We start from the raw sequence: 22,016 nt of genomic DNA, 5'->3' as shown, positions 1-22,016 counted from the left end.
TTGCTCTTACTTGTTTACTATTTCATTGAGTTCAAGGTTTATAGAGATAACATCACCTTTGTTTTGGCAGATTTATGTTCGAAAAAACTTTGCTTGTATAGAAACAGAAATGTATAAGTGACAGAATCAAAATGGAAACTGACTAGTTTACTTTATCAGTCTGCCAATACCGTCACTTATCAGAGAGTCCCAAACCTTGATTTTGCTCTACTGAAAATAAAAAAAATACTTATATCACACGGTGCTGAGTAATAGGGGCCTTGGTATTAGTAATTCTAACAAATCAACACAGATTTCCGTTCAGAATCCAACCAAAATAAACACTGAAACGAAACTAAAATAATGTATTTAGTTTCAACCACGTATATCAGTGAGCTTTGACCTTTGACAACTTGCTACACTGCAAAAACGTTGGTCAAATCATTTGTTGGGCAAAGTAACTTCAACAATTATTGGTCGATAATTGCCCAACAAAACCAATAATTGGTGTTGGACAAACATTTTGTTTGCCAATTTTTTGTTTAAAAAGCGGAACAAAATGTGGGCAAGTGTTGGGCAAATAATTCGTAATCTGAATTTATCATAACTGTTGGTTACACTTTTGCTTATTTATTGGAGCAACTTTTTGGGTAATTTTAGTTAATTTCGATTGTTGGTTAAAATGATGCACATTAGTTGGTCAAAATCATCCGATCATGCGCACTACGATCAAAGAGTTGCCCAAAAGATGGGCAAGGTATGAACAAACATAACGATATTTTCCAACATGGCGAGTGGAGGAGTTGCTGTGACGAGCGGGGTTTTCCAGTAGATATAGATCAAATTTGAAGGTTAATTTTTAACTAAATATGAAGTTGTGTTTTCTATTCAGTCGTACATAGTCGTGACAGTTGCAGGGGGAGCAACAAAGTGACACTACTGTTGAATTAGTTTCAGTTTTTAGTTTCAGTTTTATCATGCCATTATGTGCAACGCCGGTTGTGGCATGTATGCGTGTGCTTGCGCTGCAACTGTCACGACTGTGTACAACAACTGAACAAGAAACAAACAGTATTTAGTTGAAAACAAACCTTCCAAAGCATCTACAAACCACTGAGCACCCTCTCGATTTTGAGAGAGATGCCAAGGCCTTGGAAGGTCACAGCTCACCACCGTTTGGCATCGTGGAAATGATATTTTCTACGCCTGGTTGTATGACGTATCACAGAAGAAACTGTAAATCAAAGGGTTAAATACATTCACCATTTGTTGGATAACACCGAAAAGGGTTAAATCATTAATAAAATCATCGCCCAATAAGTGGGTTATTGATAATGTATTAAATACCCAGAAAATGGGTAAACAAAAAATTACCCAACTGTTGGTTACCAAAATATACCCAACTATTGATGCGGAAATATTACCCAATTATTTGGCAATCAGAGTGCCTAACTTTGATGGGTAATATTTTGCCCAAAAGGAGTTCACTATTCGCCCTTAATTAGGTAAAAAGTTGAGAATTTTTTTACCCAATTGGTTTACAGTGTAAGCACACGGAAATCTTGTTTAGCAAAAACAGTTACCAGCCAAGATTCCATACAGTTTACATTGTTGCGACTGGTGGCCCACTTTTTGCTTAGCAAAGAAATTTGTTTAGGAGTATTTTCTGCCAAACAGATTTATGACATTGGGCCCTGATGGTGACTAACAAAGTAGTTTGCTTATCTTTTAGTTTCAATCATGTTGTCGTTACATTGTGTTGAATTAAAGTATTTATGGTTCATTTATAAAGAAATTTGGGGTCAGGAGTGAGCATTATAAAACTCGATTTTTGATCTCGTTTAGGTAGCCTTTTTTTTATACCTTTTGTAGATCAAGTTTTTTAGCCATGAAATGAATCCCTACTCACAGTGAAAGAAAATATGTATGTAATGTAATTTACCTGTAAAAATTTCAGCATCATTATTTGTCAAGTTTATGAGAAATAAAGTGAACACCACAGAGCGATGTTTTCAGGAGAGTCGCGTTAATCCGTTGTACATGCTTAAATAATTTCTCAAAAACTACAGGACATCATCAAGTAACATTTTAATGGAAGCTTTCTACCACCATTATCTTTATACCAAAGTTGAATGTAAATCTGTGTACGAACAAAAAGTACTTCGATCGGTCGAGTTGGTCTCTGAAAAGCGTTTGTAGCAAATTGTTACAAAATGCCAATGGTTAGAAAGATGTTTGAAAAGTAGAATATAATGATCCACACAAACATGCCTCAAAGTTGCACGGTTTTCCTTTTACTTTGCTAACTAACACCTTCGGCTATTTCATGGAGTAAAAAACTTGACTCCACACAATGGCGTGCCGTGTTAGTTCACGCCCGTGTCCCTATCAGTTTTTCCCTTTGGCTGATAATCGTTTAAAGTACATCATATTATTGTTTTTCAAGTTAACAATCATGTCTGGTCGAAGTCTGTTATCTGAATTTGTTGTGAGCCAATTTGACATGAAAAACCGAACAATATCGCTTGTCATCATTTCAAGCGGATAATCATTTAAAATATTGGTTCACTAGCATGGGCCGGTGGAGTTGAAAGTATTTCTTGTTACACAACTGAAGGCCAATATAGAAATGGGATCGACAACTTGTGTTTGCTTATTTCTGGCTCTTGGCAGCGCACACATTTCACCAGGTAAATCATTCCTTCGATACAATACGAATCTCGAATCATTCGCAGCCTGGTATTAGGTTGTAGTATACTAAACAACAGGCTCTTGTTTGCTTCATGCATCGATACATAATGCCAAACAAACAGGGCCCAATTTCATAGAGCTGCTTTAGCAGAAACTATTGCTTAACAATTTTCTGCAACGTAGAAAGCAGCATGATGCCACTAACAATTTATACGTGTGACATGGCAGTTTGGCTCGTAACATTATTCCAGTAAGCAACATTATGTTATGCTTAAAGGAACATTACAGAACTGTTTTTTGCTAACAAAACAGTTGATGGCAGTGTAAGCACTTTATGTAATCCACCATATACATAAACTGACAAACCTGTAGAAGTTTGAGATCGATCGGCCATCTGGGTCACGAGAGAATAGTGGAAAACCGATTACAAATTTTGCATTGCATCGATGCCAAAATAAAAAGGAATAAAACGCTCACTGAGCATTAAACTCCAAACGCGAAGTTAGATTATGTATTTCTCATTAAATATGACATTTCAGACAGAAATATTTCAAGGGATATTTTTAACTATCATCATCATCATTAGACCGTGTAAGTTTTATGAAAATCTGTGATCTTCATGATTTTTGTTTCTTACCAATTCTGTAACGTTCCTTTAAGTAAGCAACTCTATGAAACTTTGGCCTGTTGTGTGCTACTAATTAATGATTGATTTCTGATACATAAATTAACAGGAAGGTGCACGTTTACAATCAACATAAACACTTCATATAATTGAAAGCGAGGTAGGTTGACCTCAACAGACACACAGAAATAGTCTGGTACCCGATTACTAAGCAACCGGCCTTTCATCAACTGGAACCATTCTAAACGCTAATTCCTAAACACATTCTAAACACAATGCAAACGACTGACGTGTCAAAACTAAACGCGTGAAGAAGCGTTTATAGTTTTGACAGTGAAGAGAAAAAATTATTACAAATAATCTTTTGTCCTACAAATGAGGTCAGACTATTCAGTCCCTCCAGACTCGCTTTGGTTGCATTAATATCAATGAACTCTTCTGCTGATAAAGCCTTCTCTATTTCTGGCCTTAAACTCTGGAACAATATTCCTCTGCAGCTAGCTCAGATCACTCGACACGGCTTCGCCATTAATTCAAAAACTTATTAAGACTCACTTGTTTCCAGTAGTTCTGTAATATCATTATCCTCTTTGTTTCTATATTACAGCGCCATATACAGATGGAATGGTGCTTTATAAGTCCCATTCTTAATGTTATATTAATACTTAATACTTCAGCGTTGATAGTGATATTCTTTATCTGAAGTATATGGAACTATATGGACGTCCTGCCCCGATGTTTGGGATGCGAGAGATGTTCCTGGATTCGACTGCCCTCAGTCCTTCGATGCTTCTGATGATTATTTCTGCTGTGATGCGGGACAAGTTTCACAATATTGTTGTGACTACTACGACTACTACAATTATGGATATCTCAGGTATGTTATTCTATACGACTACTACAATTATAGACATTTCAGATGTACTGTTCTATACCACTGCTATATAATATCTCAGGTATACTATTCCTAACGACTTTATTCTGGATATCTGAAGTATACTCATGATTCTATATTATGGATATCGCAGGCATACTTTTTCTATACGACTAATACAATTATGGACATCTGTCTCAGGTATATTATGATAATATACGATGACAATCTCAGGTATGATGGTCTATAATATACGACTATATCTCAGGTATATTATTCTTTACGAATATTTATAAATATCAGCTATACTATTCAATACGACTACTAGTACTACTTTTCTCCTGACTTACACAACGGATTAAGCCAAAATTCCATATATAATTATTTCATGTATATTTGACCTCACATGTGAAATCAAATTTACATGAAATAATTATTATTTGCAAACATGAACACTGTCTGCGATTATTTTGTCAGCTCTAACAATCCTGTATAACACCTTTACGTCCAAAACTGCTATCCTACCTCTTATTTATTCTTTGGTCCCCAGCACTGAAGCAGTTATTGGCATCGTGATAGGGTGCATCTTTCTGGCATTGCTCTTCATCACATTGGTCATAGTTTGTGTCATCTGCAGCTTATGGGTCTGGAATAAAATAGCCGGTGAGATTTAGGACCAAAAGTAGCTTTCTGTTGAAAGTTTGATGGATAAGAACATTTTGCCATTTATAATTATTTCATTTGTCGGGCAATAATGCACATTAATAAGGTATAAAACATTCAGGTATATATACACAGCCACGAGCAATTAAAATACAGGAAGGAAAAATAAACAGCTGGAGTCCAAAGGGTTGCCTAAAAGGAACATAGTTCCTGTCTAGAGGCTCTCCTCTCCAGCTGATCCTAAAGAACATAATATAAAAATGATACAAACAGCAATATTGTTTACAATGCACAATTTGATAATAAATCTACAGCATAATATTTCGTTATTAACAATACTAAAATTGTGGTCTTAAATAGCGCAAGCATCTACCAAGGTAAACCATATTCTCAGTGCCCTTGAAGAAAGAATATGTTTATTTGTAATCAATATTTGTTTAAAGACCAAGTTTTAAACGGTACAGTGGTGCCAAGAATACAAGGGTAAACCCCTTCTCTTAGTCCAAGTACCTTAAACAACACAACGGACCAACCGCTTTACGTCCCTTACGAAGGACGAAGCACTAATGGAATCTCCTTGCTTAAGGACACAAGTGTTAAAGCCGGGACTCCAACCCGCACTCTGCTTAGTAGAATTAGGCCTATATATACCAGAGGTTTTGAAGCAAAAGTTAAGGACTGCACACATTATAAAAATAGATTAATTATTTGTTTAAATGCAGTGGACACTATTGGTAATTACTCAAAATATTTATTAGCATAAAACCTTACTTGGTAACGAGTAATGGGGAGAGGTTGGTGGTATAAAACATTGTGAGAAACGGCTCCCTCTGACGGCTCCCTCTGAAGTGCCATAGTTTTCGAGAAAGAAGTAATTTTCCATGAATTTGATTTCGAGACCTCACATTTAGAACTTGAGGTCTCGAAATCAACCATCTAAACGCACACAACTTCGTGTGACAAGGGTGTTTTTTCTTTCATTATTATCTCGCAAGTTCGATGACCGATTGAGCTCAAATTTTCACAGGTTTGTTATTTTATGCATATGTTGAGATACACACTGTGAAGGCTATGTCTTTGACATTTACCAATAGTGTCCACTGCCTTAAAAGTTTTTGCGATGTATTTTGTAACTTACAATGTGTTTTTTATAATGAATCCAACCCGAATATGGTTGCCAATAAATGATCCTTACCTTACCTTACCTATGTGCTTTTGGTAATAAAACAAAACATAACACAAGCTTAAGAAAATAATGATAATTGAAAAATTCCAAGATTAGAAAGTAATTTGTAATAATTTAACAAAATACTATTCATATTTAATTATTGTACGCACCTGTTTTTCCTAGATCGCAAAACGTCAACGAGGAATCCGGCAGCAACGTCTGTTGTTCCATCTTATGCCACTCCGGGTAGACCGCCACATAGACCAAGAAACTACAGATCACTCCGTAATGATCCCGTGTAAAACAAGAATTACTCTAGCTCGCGCAATAATATAAAGTTGTTTGGTTTTTTTTTTCAGAAGATGGTCAGATCATATTGATCGAAACGTCGAGTTGAAACCAAAGGTTCTTTTCAGAACCACCCCAACTCATTGCGAGAAAGTCATTACATGGTGTTACCGCAAACCTTTCCATATCGTATTTCCACCATGCAAAGTTTCAAATCCTACTATGACTATGCAAGCATTATAAAGTGCACTGCAGCCGATTTCACGATCTCGAGTTAGGACGAGTAACTACTCCTAACTGAGGAGTAATCTTCAAGGTTTACATCTTACAATGATAGGCTGTGACTCGTCCTAAGACTAACCCTAAGTTTTTTTGCACATGATATTTGCAGATTGTGTCATACCCCTCCTAAAAATCACTAACCTGTTTTGATTGATAACCCCCTCTCTGACGTGTGGTATGGTCCAGCTTAGGATATCATGATACATGAGCCGACCAGTATGTACAATGTGAAGACAATGGATGTACTAAAGTGTATCAGCATGTGGCCCTCACTGCAGGAAAAATAACAACAACAACAACAACATTATTTAGAAAACAAAACAGGGGTATACCAGGGGTGCTTAATCTTTGGTGGGACTTTCCAGTTTCCCCCTTTGATTACGTCATTGGCAATAATGTAATTTACATATGTTTCTGATTATTGAGCCAATTGGTTAACACTTTTAATTTAAAACAACCTTTCTCAAAATATTAGTTGCTTTAACACGTGCAAAACTGCAAAGCATTTATACAATCTATCTTTAACAAGTAACGTTTAAAGGCACTGGACAACAAATTACTCAAACAATCTATTAGTGAACGGAAATGTCTTGGCAACGAGCAATGGGGGAGTTCTCGATCTAAAACATGGTGAGAAACGACTGCCTCTCAAACGTATGTTTTTGAGAAAGAGGTAATTTTTCACTAGACACATTTTGAAATGAAACTTTGCATCTAGGAAAGACTTGAGACCTGAAAACCTTTCTCATGCATCTGAAAGCACACGAATTTGTGCAGCAATGGTGTTTTGTCTTTCAAAATTGTCCTCCAACTTCGATGACCAATTGAGCCCTAATTTCGAAGGTTTGTTATTTTATGCATAAGATGGGAAACTCCAAGTGAAAATACTGGTCTTCGATAATTAACAAACGTGTCCAGTGCGTTTAATCACTTCGCAAGATTATGGTTGCGTCAATCATAATAGCCAAATAAACCAAAGACCCAGCAAAGTATTAATAATGTATACAAGATATTACGATGAACCATCACGTGACCGGATTATTAATATAGATTTTTCATAAAATGATCCTGAGTGAAAGGCCTTTATTGAATTTCATCTTGGTAACAATCGAGTTGAATAAAATGAAATCAATACAGCTGGCCTTATAAAGTTTACATAAGTCGATACTCAAGCTATAAATAACGGGGACAAATAGCTAAGGCAATTGGTAATCGAATAAGTTTCAATGAAACCTGAGACAATACGACATTCAAGGCATTTTGCCTGGTTTAAAAAAAAAAAAAATATTGCAGTTGTAATGTTTTGCTTAAATGGTAGAGTATATGCAAACAACGTGTATCGAACAAAATAAACCATTGTATTGTATTACCTTAATGATGCAGAGCAACATTTGTTTTTGAGTATCATTTCCAAATGAATTAAACAAACAGTTATCCTAATTATTGGTGTTAAATAAATTATTTTAATGACACAGAACATTGATTTTTGAACGACGCTCAACGAATTCTCCCTTGTCGACCATTATTATTTAAATATCAAATATGTATGCAAAACTAATGTGTAAAACATCCGAGTGCTTGTTTTTTTGGATTGTGGGCTGGGTTGGAGGGGTTTCCAAAGGAGGGTTTTGTAGTTGGGCTTATGCCGTACATCTCTTGCTTCATGTTGTTTTGCTCAAATGGTATACTACTTATCAATAGTTGGTAAACCACGTTAAAGTTCCCAACCGTCTCTTTCATTATTAGTAACTCGTCTAAAAACTCTCGGGTGAGATTTGACCCAGACTCAAACAACAAAAATAACAACAAAAACAACAAAAAACAACGACATCAGCAACATCAGCAACATCAGCGGCTACAGCAGCAGAAGCAGCAACGACATTAAACAACAACAACAAAGAATAACAACATCAACAACAACAACAACGACAACGACAACAAAAACAGCTGAAACAACAGCAAAAAATAAAATTAACAGCCACAGCAACAATAACAACATCAACGATAATGACAACGATAGCAACAGCGACAGCGGCAGCGACAGCGACAGCGACAGCAACAGCCACAACAACAACAGCCACAACGACAGCCACAGCGACAGCCACAGTAACGGCGACAGTGACGGCGACAACGACAACAACACGACAACACGATTATAACAAGGAATGCATCCAACACCAACGTTGTGTAACCTTTAAAAAACCAATGCCACGGGGGTATATTTTTAGAAGCAAACAAAACCACAGCATTGACGTAATTGATTTCAGGATACAAGCCAAAACAAACTTATTAGCGGAATTAACCTACATACTGTCCCAACAACAGAATACTATTTGAAAAGGAAAATGGGAACAAAGAATTTGATATAACACTTAAAATAGAGAGCTATCTATTATTAAGTCATTTGTTCACAGTGCTGTAGGTAAAGGGAGCTTGACACCAGATATCAAGATGTGGAAGATTGTGTGTCTATTAGTGATCGCACAGGGCCTGAAACAGTCTAGCCAACAAGCTACGGTAAGATTCAAGCAATTATGACAATTAAAGGCACTGTGTGCAGGTTTGGTATTGTCAAATGCATCAAATAACAAACGAATGATGAAATTCATTTTACTGGAAATAGTCTTGAGTTTTGACATTTTAGAACAAGCATTGTGTCTCCCTTTTTTCAGAGATGTTACTATGACAAGTTCATCCTTCAATTATAGGTCAATTTCGTTTTCAAATTTGTCAAACATTCAACATTGTTCAACTTTCAATAATAAATAACTTATCAATATGTCCTGCAGTATTTTATAACTTTGTTTTTCAGACGGAGTACCCAGCAAAAATCCATTATGGTGGTAAGTCAACTTTATAGCATTATTTTCAGTGCATTTGATTTCTAGTTTGAAGTTCTGTTTTGTTTTTACTATTTTGTATAAACTAATTGTAAGTAAATGTGTTTATGTTTTAAGCCACGTCGAAAGTATTTATTGTTTCTCCTGAAGAAAAGAACCGGTTACCGACTCAACGTTTCGATAAGTATGCTTTGATGGTCTTCATAGGTTAAGGCACCAAAGCCTCTGCTTCACCTTATACCCATTATTGGCATTGTTCAGCCATTGGTAAAGTCTCATGTGACAAACTCCGGAATATTCTTTCAGTGATTTCGTGAATTGAAGGATTTGGATACCATTTCAAAATGTCCAAAGATTTACGTTAAACTTACAGGGTTTGAAGATAATGATAGTGGAAAGCTTCTCTTCAAATATTACTTTAATAGAGGGGTGCTGTAGTTTTTGAGAAATGAGTAAAAATGGCATGAAAATACGTTTGTAAGTGCTTAAAATAATTTTCGTCTCATGAGACGAAAATTATTTTCATGACATTCTTTTACTCATTACCCAAAGACTACAGCACCTCAGCTCGTAATATTTTCAGAGAAGCTTTCTACTATCAGTATCTTCAAACTGTGTAAGTTTAGTGTAAATCTGTGGACATTGTGTTTTCGTTCTACAAAAGTTACATACACCGTTTAAGTCTTTTTTTGGAGCAAAAAATTGCAACAGTAATCATGTCTTTTTAACGCACGTTTATATGCAGTAAGCCGTGTTTGTTTACACAATACCCACTATAGGTCACGTGACGTGCGGAGCGCAATCGGTCTATTAGAGCCTCCCCTATACCCACAGAGCAGCGCAGCCCTACCACCCATCACCGGGAATTAAAGCCTCCCCTATACCCACAGTGCAGCTCAGCCCTACCACCCATCACCGGGAATTAAAGCCTCCCCTATACCCACAGTGCAGCTCGACCCTACCACCCATCCCCAGGAATTAGAGCCTCCCCTATACCCACAGTGCAGCTCAGCCCTACCACCCATCCCCTGGAATTGGAGCCTCCCCAATACCCACAGTGCAGCTCAGCCCTACCACCCATCCCCAGGAATTAGAGCCTCCCCTATACCCACAGTGCAGCTCAGCCCTACCACCCATCCCCAGAAATTAAAGCCTCCCCTATACCCACAGTGCAGCTCAGCCCTACCACCCATCACCAGGAATTAAAGCCTCCCCTATACCCACAGTGCAGCTCGGCCCTACCACCCATGCCCAGGAATTAGAGCCCCCCCTATACTCACAGTGCAGCTCAGCCCTACCACCCATCCCCAGGAATTGGAGCCTCACCTATACCCACAGTGCAGCTCAGCCCTACCACCCATCCCTAGGAATTAGAGCCTCCCCTATACCCACAGTGCAGCTCAGCCCTACCACCCATCCCCAGAAATTAAAGCCTCCCCTAAACCCACAGGGCAGCTCAGCCCTACCACCCATCCCTAGGAATTAGAGCCTCCCCTATACCCGCAGTGCAGCTCAGCCCTACCACCCATCCCCAGAAATTAAAGCCTCCCCTATACCCACAGTGCAGCTCAGCCCTGCCACCCATCCCCAGGAATTAGAGCCCCCCTATACCCACAGTGCAGCTCAGCCCTACCACCCATCCCCAGGAATTAGAGCCTCCCCTACATCCAGAGTGCAGCTCAGCCCTACCACCCATCCCCAGGAATTAGAGCCTCCCCCCCCCCATACCCACAGAGCTGCTCAGCCCTACCACCCATCCCAGGAGTTAGAGCCTCCTCTATACCCACAGTGCAGCTCAGCCCTACCACCCATCCCCAGGAATTAGAGCCTCCCCTATACCCACAGTGCTGCTCAGCCCTACCACCCATCCCAAGGAACTAGAGCCCCCCTATACTCACAGTGCAGCTCAGCCCTACCACCCATCCCCAGGAATTAGAGCCTCCTCTATACCCACAGTGCTGCTCAGCCCTACCACCCATCCCCAGGAATTAGAGCCTCCCCTATACCCACAGAGCAGCTCGGCCCTACCACCCATCCCAAGGAACTAGAGCCCCCCCTATACTCACAGTGCAGCTCAGCCCTACCACCCATCCCCAGGAATTAGAGCCTCCTCTATACCCACAGTGCAGCACAGCCCTACCACCCATCCCCAGGAATTAGAGCCTCCCCTATACCCACAGAGCAGCACAGCCCTACCACCCATCCCCAGGAATTAGAGCCTCCCCTATACCCACAGTGCAGCTCAGCCCTACCACCCATCCCGAGGAATTAGAGCCTCCCCTATACCCAGAGTGCAGCTCAGCCCTACCACCCATCCCCAGGAATTAGAGCCTCCCCATTACCCACAGTGCAGCTCAGCCCTACCACCCATCCCCTGGAATTGGAGCCTCCCTATACCCACGGTGCAGCTCAGCCCTATCACCCATCCCCAGGAATTAGAGCCTCCCCTATACCCACAGTGCAGCTCAGCCCTAACACCCATCCCCAGGAATTTAGAGCCTCCCTATACCCACATTGCAGCTCAGCCCTACCACCCATCCCCAGGAATTAGAGCCTCCCCTATACCCACAGTGCTGCTCAGCCCTACCACCCATCCCCAGGAATTAGAGCCTCCCCTATACCCAGAGTGCAGCTCAGCCCTACCACCCATCCCCAGGAATTAGAGCCTCCCCTATACCCAGAGTGCAGCTCAGCCACCACCCATCCCCAGGAATTTAGAGCCTCCCCTATACCCAGAGTGCAGCTCAGCCCTACTACCCATCCCCAGGAATTAGAGCCTCCCCTATACCCAACAGTGCAGCTCAGCCCTACCACCCATCCCCAGGAATTAGAGCCTCCCCTATACCCAGAGTGCAGCTCAGCCCTACCACCCATCCCCAGGAATTGGAGCCTCCCCTATACCCACAGTGCAGCTCAGCCCTACCACCCATCCCCAGGAATTAGAGCCTCCCCTATACCCACAGTGCTGCTCAGCCCTACCACCCATCCCCAGGAATTAGAGCCTCCCCTATACCCACAGTGCAGCTCAGCCCTACCCATCCCGAAGAATAGACCGATTGCCCTGCCAATGTTTACATAAGATCACGTGTCCTATTAGTGGGTATAGAAAAACACAGCTACACAGTAAGACATGGGAAGACTCATATACACCATAATTGGCTGTATTTTCAATTAATCACACTTTTAACTAAAAGCGGAGCCCTTTTTATTAAGTTGAATATTGTGACATTGATTTAAATCACATTTGCTGTTTGATGTTCCCAGTATTCTACTAACAAAAGAGAGTTCTTTTGAGAGTATGGTTAGACCACGTAATTTACTGAGATTTGAGCGAGCTCACGCGCCGTGGATTTTGCGTTGTGCACGGCGTGAAGTTGGGCTGTGATAAGGGAGATCGCGAAGTTGTCCGGCCGACTCATAGCTGACAGCTATACCCCTTCATCCAATCAAATATTTTGAGGGTGAAAATAAAGGGATTTGCAGCTTCATAATGATATTTGTATTGAAAATATTGGCAGGAAAATCATTACAATGAGGGCAATGTAAAACCACACTTTCCGTGCACAAACACATGACATCGTGTGAACATTCTCTTGGAATTTCCTATTTGGTGGAACAAAACCTAATTGTTGTCCTACTTAAAGCGTCCTAATATATATAACTATCTACATCATTGTGAACTTTCATTTGTTTTCATATCTTTCTAAGTTACTATGTATTACAGTAAACTACTCATAATTTGAATGTAATTAACAAACTTTGTAAAATGCGGTGTATAAAAATGTACATGTTTTTTAACAGAACTCGGGAAAGTACTGAGTATACAGTGCTATTAACACACATCGGTGTATGGGTTAAAACCAAAATCAATAAACATTTGGATAGCTCAGTTCGTAGAGAAAGTCACAGTTTCAAGTCCCGCTCTGGTTAGTTAATTCTTTAGTTCACTATGATCCCATTTTAATTGCATAATGTTTAAGTTTACCCAACCAGTTTCCCTTGTGGATAATCATAATGTCATGTTTTTACTTGGAAGATTTCTTCCCATGCGTTAATAATTTGGAGGAACGAATCTTACACGATCATGGAGACGAGTGGCAAGAGAACAAGTGTAAAAAATGTGCTTGTCAAAATGGAACCACAACATGTGACGTCACAGTGTGTGGAGGTATACCACATGAGAGCTGCGTAGAAAAATACACTTCGGTAGACCAATGCTGTCCAGAATATGAATGTGGTAAGATAAGTCTTTACAGATTAATTGTGTACTTTTTAAAGACAAATCATAATGTCCACAAATTACATTAAACTTACTAAGAAGATAATGATGATAGAAAGCTTACATTAAAGTATAACTTGCTGGGGTGCTGTAGTTTTGAGAAATGAGAAGGGGGACAAATATAATTTTCGTCTGTAAAAACGGATTAACCAGTTATGATATGTTAAAGATGCTATGTCAGATTTTTGGCCCCAAACATTAAAAAATAGTTTTTTTTGAGTGAATGGTATTTCAAAGAGTATCACTCGCTCTAACGAAAACAGGTTTAACTTTTAATTTTAATGGACAGGAACCATGACAAAATCTTAAAACGTTTCTTATAAAACACATAAGAATTGGTCACGTGATATATTGTCGGGATCCCGACAAAAACTAATTTTGAGCACTTTATTTCACTGCTACGAATTGGCGCACTTTTTCGAGCAATGACTCAAATGAAAGCTTGTAACTTTCTCGACCCAAATCAAAATACCTGTTGATCTTTAAATCAAAATATTTGGGCCAAATTGGCCAAAAATCTTACATAGCATCTTTAACTATAACTGGTTAATACGTTTTTACATGCTAAACCTGATACTAAAATAATTTTCGTGGCGTTGTTTTACTCTTTTCTTAAAAAACTACAGCACCTCAGCAAGTAATATTTTAAGGGAAGCTTTCTACCATCATTATCTTCAGACTGTTTAAGTTTAATGTAAATCTGTGGACATTGTGTAAAAAGTACCTAGACCCTTTAAAGTATTCAAGGAACTGGGCTTTTGTTTTGGCGGGGGGGGGGGGGGGGGTTATTTCATAAAATGGAGTACTTCGAAGTAAAAAGTTTCTCAAAATGCATTATACTGTTTATTCCAAAGCTGCTGTACTTCTTACCACGTAGGTTTCTGTTGACAATAGCGAGATTTAGCTGCACGTTACGTGATCAAACACGTGAACGTCAGAAAATTGTGTTGTTTATGGTAACGTGAAGTTACCATTTTCCACGTCAGGTGCGTGCAGACGTCATACGTGACCATGAAATAAGCCCAAAGTGGTGACGTCACCAAGCCACAACACAAATTTGTGACGTTCACGTTTACGTGTTTGCTCGCATAACGCGCAGTTAAACTCCCTTTAAATTTCCAGAGTCATTACCAAACATTGCGTTTAAAATGCTTTGTTTTTAAGATTCTTTGCCTTGCATTGACGAACAAGGATTGTCACATAATGATGGAGAAGCCTGGGAACCAGACAACTGTCAACATTGTAACTGTGTTAATGGCAAACTGAGTTGTAACCACACTATTTGTTCAGCTAAACCGCATGAGAGCTGTGTTGAAAAGCCCACTTCGGAAGACCAATGCTGCCCAGTATACCAATGTAGTAAGATGATTTCACTTTTTATTTCATTAAAAAAACTGGACACTACTGGTAATTGTCAAAGACCAGTCTTCTCACTTGGTGTATCTCAACATATGCATGAAATAACAAACCTGTGAAAATTGAAAAACACCGTTGTCACACGACAATTCAAGACCTCAAAATCTAATTCTGAGGTCTCGAAATCAAGTTCTTGGAAAATTACTTCTTTCTCGAAAACTACGTCACTTCAGAGGGAGCCGTTTCTCACATTTTTTTTGTATATATAACACCCCTTACAAATATTCTGCCTTTTCATTAGTTTAGAGCGCGTCACATGATATGTCTTAGTTTTACTAAACGGCGGCCGTGTGATAGTGCGTCGTTTGCCGTGTGATAGTGCATCGTTTGCCGTGTGATAGTCCGACGACTATCACACGGCGTGCAGTACCCAGACGTCTTTATTCCCACCTCGAACTCAATCAGTTGTGCAGTGTATCTGAAACGCGCGTATAAGAACGTTACGTGTACGAAGATGATAAATAGCCTGTGTGGGTGTTATAAAACAAATACTGACCGCTTTAACTCGTGCCATGGTTAAAATTACGACTCCCTCGGTGATCCCGGACCAATCCAGTCCCTCGGCTGCGCCTCGGGAAAATAGAACGCTCAGAGGATCACCTTGGGAGTCGTAGTTTTAACCATAGCACTCGAAGCAGTCAAAAAATATGTGTATACTATCAACCTCTCCCCATTACTCGTTACCAAGTAAGGTTTTATGCTATAACTATTTCAAGTAATTACCAATAGTGTCCACTGCTTTTAAAAGGTTACCCAACCAGTTTCTATTGTTGCTAACTATTTGATGTTTTTATTTCGAAGATTCTTTGCCATGCAAAGATGATGCAGGAATCTCACACAAACATGCAGAAGTGTGGAGCACATTGTGCACAATGTGTTATTGTCTGAATGGTATCCAGACGTGTCGCAAGGAAGTTTGTGCAGGTAAACCACACGAGAGCTGCGTCATAAAACAGTCTTCGGGAAGTCCCAAATGCTGTCCCGAGTACGAATGTGGTAAGATATTGTAACACGTGTATAATTGGTTGTATAGCATTCAACTGAAAGGCAGTTGACACTATTGGTAGTTGCTCAAAATAATTTTTACCTTAAAAACTGTTTTGTTAATGATCAATAGAGAGCTTTTGATGTATAACACATTTTGAGAAACGGCTCACTCTGAAGTAACGTATTTTTTGAGAAAGAAGTAATTTTCCACGAATTTGATTTCGAGACCTCAGGTAGATTTTGACGTCTCGAGATCAAGCACACAACACAAGGGTGTTTTTCTTTCACTATTATCTCGCAACTTCGACGACCAATTAAGTTCAAACTTTAACAGGTTTGTTATTTTGTAATTATGTTGTGATACACCAAGAGGGGAATTACCAAAGTGTCCAGTGTCTTTAAAGGCGATTACTCAAACCATTAGCATACTTGGTAACAAGAAAAGGAGAGCTGGTTATAGTATAAAACATTGTGAGCAACGGCTCCTTCTTAAGTAAAACGCAGTTTTTGAGAAAGATTGCAGACATCAAGCCTGTTTCGTGTATCTAAAAGCACACATGCAACAAGGGTGTTTTTACTTTCGCTTTTTCAACAACAATCATAGCAAGTGAAAGCAATTTACAAACGACATATATTATAAGAACCCCCGTATTAAAACCATTAAGGCCTACTCATTGTAAAATTCGAGCAGAATCACAAACCAGACGAGATAAAATGGGGGGAAGGAATGGTCAAATAATAAACACAATTGTAGAATGTTTATTTATCAATGGGCTTTGTTATGACATCATTTAAAGGAATATTACAGAATTGGTTTTTGCTAACAAAACAGTTGATGGCAGTGTAAACACTTTATGTCGTGCACCATATACATAAACTGACAAACCTGTGGAAGTTTGGGATCGATCGGCCATCTGGGTCACGAGAGAATAGTGAAAAATCGATTACAAATTTTGCATTGCATCGATGCCAAAATAAAAGTTGGAAAATCTTAAAGTCTATGTGAAGCTTTTGAAGGGGCACCAAGGCCAAGACTAGGGGCAACGGAGGTCATGGCCTCCGTGGCCTGCACGTAATTCCAGGCCTGATGTAGATACATACGATACAAATAACCCATGGACATTTCATTTTAAAAGGTGGTCGCTTTGTTTGAGATAGAAAAACACACAATCAAGGAAGCGTATATTCAAATACTGAGGGATAGTTTGTATATGCAGTACTTCGAGTTTGAAAGTTACCCAACGCTGCTCTACTTCTTACCGCGCACGTTTTTATTGACATTAATTTGTACCCAACGTTTCGTTTTCTTTTTTAAAGATTCTCTGCCATGCATTGACCAACAAGGATTGTCACATAACAATGGAGAAGCCTGGGAACCAGACAACTGTCAACAGTGTAACTGTGTTAATGGCAAACTGAGTTGTAACCACACTATTTGTTCAGCTAACCCGCATGAGAGCTGTGTGGAAATACCCGCTTCGGTAGACCAATGCTGCCCAGTATACCAATGTAGTAAGATGATTTTATTCCTGTCAAATTAACGAACTTACGAATTGTACTATGATTAATAATATTATATCCTTTAAAAATACTACACGCAATGGGAGACTTTGGGACTCTTGGTGGCAGCAGACCTACCAGGTAAATTTCCATTGTTAACGTAGTTCTGAGCATGCGCACATTACCGAGAACAATGGATTTTACCTGATGCCACAAGTCTGCTGCCACCAAGCGTCCCAAAAGTTTCCCATTGTCAAACCAAGGAAAAAAAACTCACTTTTCCTATTAAAAATGAACGACAAAACATCTCAAAAACAATAGAATTGTAGGAACTGAAGATACATTTTGCACTAAGAGTAATTAAACCAAGCCGCCTTATTGCTTATTTCGCTGTATTATAAGCCATTGTACTTGTGCCTGTGGATCTAGAGTCCTGAAGACGATCAGAGCATACTGATCGAAACGTTGTGCCGTTAATCACAACTTTTCAGAACTGAAACACTACTCAAACAGAGATAACTTTTCACATGGTGTTTACCACAATTCCCACAAACCTCTTCAATAGTTCCCACCATGCATAGTTTCAAATCATACTTATGTATAAGACGTTACAGTATGACCAGTTCAAAAGTTTTAAGAAATACACAAAATTTCCTTATTTTTGTTTTGCAAAAATTTTCACAGATTGGCTATTTTATACTTCTTACCGCGCACGTTTTTATTGACTTTAATTTTTACCCAACGTTGCGTTCTGTTTTTTAAAGATTCTTTGCCATGCATTGACCAACAAGGATTGTCATATAACAATGGAGAAGCCTGGGAACCAGACAACTGTCAACAGTGTAACTGTGTTAATGGCAAACTGAGTTGTAACCACACTATTTGTTCAGCTAACCCGCATGAGAGCTGTGTGGAAATACCCGCTTCGGTAGACCAATGCTGCCCAGTATACCAATGTAGTAAGATGATTTTATTCCTGTCAAATTAACGAACTTACGAATTGTACTATGATTAATAATATATCCTTTGAAAATACTACACGCAATGGGAGACTTTGGGACGCTTGGTGGCAGCAAACCTACCAGGTAAATTTCCATTGTTTACGTAGTTCTGAGCATGCGCACATTACCGAGAACAATGGATTTCTCCTGGTAAGTTTGCTGCCACAAAGTCTTCAAAACAAATTCCATTGACAAACTAAGCAGAAAAACTAACAATTCCTAGTCACAAATGAACAACAAAAACCCTCAAAAACACAAGGATTGTAGGAACTGAAGATACATTTTGCGCTTTAGAGTAAGCCAAGTCCGCTTTGCCGCTTATTTCGCTGTATTATAAGCCAATATACTTGTGTCTGTGGATCTAGAGTCCTGAAGACGATCAGAGCATATTGATTGAAACGTTGTGCCGTTAATCACAACTTTTCAGAACTTAAACACTACTCAAAAAGAGATAATTTTTCGCATGGTGTTTACCGCAAACCATCTCTAATAGTTCCCACCATGCAAAGTTTCAAATCCTACTTATGTATAAGACATCACAGTTTGACCAGAATGAGCATTGTAGACAACAACAATCTAAAGTTTTAAGAAATACACAGAATTTCCTCATTTTTGTTTTGCATCTACGAAGGCCTTTTGAGACCAAATTTTCACAGATTGGATATTTTATGCATATTTTGGGTTACACCAAGTGAGAATCTGGTATTTGACTCTTACCAAAATGTGTCAAGTGTGTTTAATGTACTATTAATAATTCAACCTGAACTAATATATAAAACAACTGCTCTCCCTATCTACAGCCTCCATCCCATGCCGTGCTGACGATGGAACTGAACATGAACATGGAAGTACGTGGGACGTTGATGATTGCAAGAGTTGCAAGTGCCAGAATGGTGAAGTGATTTGTATGGTCATTACGTGTCCGAAACCTCTGGGCAAATATCTGGGTGTAGCCGCCCCAGGACACTGCTGCCCACACTATGAACTGGAAGGTGAGTAACACAATGTTCTCAAAATTGATTGTCTCAAATGAATAGATTGTTTTATGATTTTAAATTGAATCCTCCCTGGGAACGACTCTTGAAAACAAGACTAAACCTAATGTTGAACTTGTCATTGGTTTTGTCAAGGTTGCATGCAGGATGGGAAACACTATGCCCACAACGAGAAAACAAGTGATGATCCATGTACGTGGTGTCAATGCGTGAATGGCCAACTCTTCTGTAACGTGTGGTTCTGTCCTGACGCTGGTAACCCGCACAAGCTGCACGCTGTGAGGCAGTCACATTCACCATGTCGACATCTAATACCACCAGGATCATGCTGCCCGAGCAACAAGATTGTATGTGAACAACGTAAGTATTTTGACTGGTCCTGATAAAAACAGGCACTGGTCTTACATACATTATGATTTCATTGGATAAACGTGCTGTGACGTATAAGCTTACGAGACAGTGGGTGCGTTCGATAAGCTTCCCTGGGTCGACCCCTCAGTGTGCTCACTCGGGTGAGCCCCTGACAATAGCTAATCGAACGATCACACTCGCCCTCTCGTGGTGACGGCATGCACCTCAGGACACCCCCAAGTGACCCACTCCACAAGCAGGGCACTGGGGGCTGACCCGGGTGAGCCCCGTGGAAGGTATTCGGACGTACCGGGGCAGACCGGGGTCGACCCAGGGAAGCTAAACGAACGCACCCTCTAACAGTCACGATCAACATGTCGACATCTAACACCACCAGGATCATGTTGCCCGGGCAAGAAGATTGTATGTGAACAAAAGGTATTTGACTGGCCCTGATAAAAACAGGCACTGGTCTTGCATACACTGTAATTTCATTGGTTGAACGTGCTGTGACGTAAGCTTGTGAGCCAGTCACAATCACGATCACCATGTCATGCTGCCCAGGCAAGAAGATTGTATGTGAACAAAAGGTATTTGACTGGCCCTGATAAAAACAGGCACTGGTCTTAAATACACTGTGAATTATTATACGGAAACATCTGCCAAAATGCCAAGTTATCTTTGTTGTAAAAACCCCACAGCAATCTCAGAGTGTCAACCTAATGCACCAGCCGTACAGACACCATGCAATGATAACATGTGTTGGAATGCCTCGTGTAAGAATCACCCTAGCGCTAAGTGCACCATCAGCCGATGTGGCCAGTGTCACGTTATCTTCACTGACGATGCGGGAGAGGAAGTGGATTGCGGGAGCAGACAAAATGGTGAGTGCGTTCGTTTAGCTTCCCTGGGTCAGCCCCGGTCTGCCCCCGGTGCGTTCGAATAGCTTTGAAGTCATTCCGGTGGCTCACCTGGCTCAGCCCCCAGTGCCCTGCTTGTGGAGTGGGTCACTTGGGGTGACCCGAGATGCATGGCGTCACCACGAGAGGGCGAGAATTATCGTTCGATTAGCTCTTATCAGGGGCTCACCCGAGTGATCGTGGGCACCTCGGGGTCGACCCAGGGAAGCTAATCGAACGCACCCAATGCTGTCCACAACCCTTAAACTGGTACCCTCTCATTATCCGCAGCTACTTGCTTTTCTAGCACCAGTGGTTTCATTAGGTACAATCATTTCATTGAATAAAAGTGCAGTGACCTGTATATGTGTTTTGATTGGTCCGAGATGACGTTGGGCAGCGGTCGTCTACATATGAATGTAGGTGAAAGGTGAAGATCGGGACAAAAAAACTCATGATATTTTATCAGGAAATGATTCAAAAATTACTTCCACAAATCGCTTATCTGTTCTAGTCTGTGACCCAAACTAATATTTTGTTGTTTCTTCTTTTGATTATTTCAGAGTGATCCGCATGGAAGAACAGCTTCCGGAGTACACCAACAAGCATGACACAGCGCTCAAATATTCGGCAATTATGTCAAAAAATTAACAGCTTTTATTATAATGGACCCAACTATTTATTTCTTTTTCTAAGGCAAAGTTTGTGGCGGTTATATGTTCCGTAGGCTGCTATTAGCATTTTTTTGTGTCTTCCCGTATAGTTACGAAAACAGCAGGCATTGTATTAATTTTGGTTTTTACCCATACACCGATGTGTGTTAGCACTGTATACTCAGTACTTTCCCGAGTCCTGTGAAAAAATATCACAGGCATGTTACTCGGGTGTGATTCGAACCCACGACCCTTGCAATTCTAGAGCAGTGTCTTACCAACTAGACTACCGAGGTCGCCCGGTAGCTAGAGGCAGTTCGAATCCTATGTTTTTGGCAGCGGGTACCGCAACGATATAATAGGCATGGTGTTTGCTACTTTTTGAAACGAAATTGTAGGTCTGGAAGATGTCATCGCATGCAAGGGCTAATCCAGGCCTAATAGTGTAGGCTTCAAATGCGTACCTGTTTCAGAAAGGGCAAACAAATAAAGGGAAACAAGTATATCAGATGAAAGTAAAAAATA

General features: G+C 40.0%; 1 protein-coding gene across 1 annotated transcript; it reads left to right on the top strand.

The window, feature by feature from the left end:
• Positions 1–8,577: 8,577 nt before the first annotated feature.
• LOC117305741 (cysteine-rich motor neuron 1 protein-like) lies at positions 8,578–21,656 on the top strand. Its single transcript, XM_033790616.1, has 11 exons — positions 8,578–8,757; positions 9,383–9,413; positions 13,447–13,647; positions 14,854–15,048; positions 15,907–16,101; positions 17,410–17,604; positions 18,357–18,551; positions 19,394–19,585; positions 19,724–19,948; positions 20,641–20,823; positions 21,402–21,656. The coding sequence occupies exons 1-11, from the start codon at positions 8,578–8,580 to the stop codon at positions 21,404–21,406; spliced, it is 1,797 nt and encodes a 598-aa protein (XP_033646507.1). The 3' UTR covers positions 21,407–21,656.
• Positions 21,657–22,016: the final 360 nt, after the last annotated feature.

This window comes from Asterias rubens, unplaced genomic scaffold (assembly GCF_902459465.1).
Source record: "Asterias rubens unplaced genomic scaffold, eAstRub1.3, whole genome shotgun sequence".
Taxonomy (NCBI): Eukaryota; Metazoa; Echinodermata; class Asteroidea; order Forcipulatida; family Asteriidae; genus Asterias; species Asterias rubens.
The sequence above is the reverse complement of the archived record's forward strand: the minus strand, read 5'-3'. Positions and strand labels throughout refer to the sequence as shown.

Bases quoted from the DNA above. Each gene is read 5' to 3' on its own strand.
- LOC117305741 (XM_033790616.1), top strand. From the start codon at position 8,578: ATGACAACGATAGCAACAGCGACAGCGGCAGCGACAGCGACAGCGACA. The intron at 16,102-17,409 runs GTAAGATATTGT...TCTTTTTTAAAG, and splicing joins CTGTCCCGAGTACGAATGTG to ATTCTCTGCCATGCATTGAC. The intron at 18,552-19,393 runs GTAAGATGATTT...CCCTATCTACAG, and splicing joins CTGCCCAGTATACCAATGTA to CCTCCATCCCATGCCGTGCT.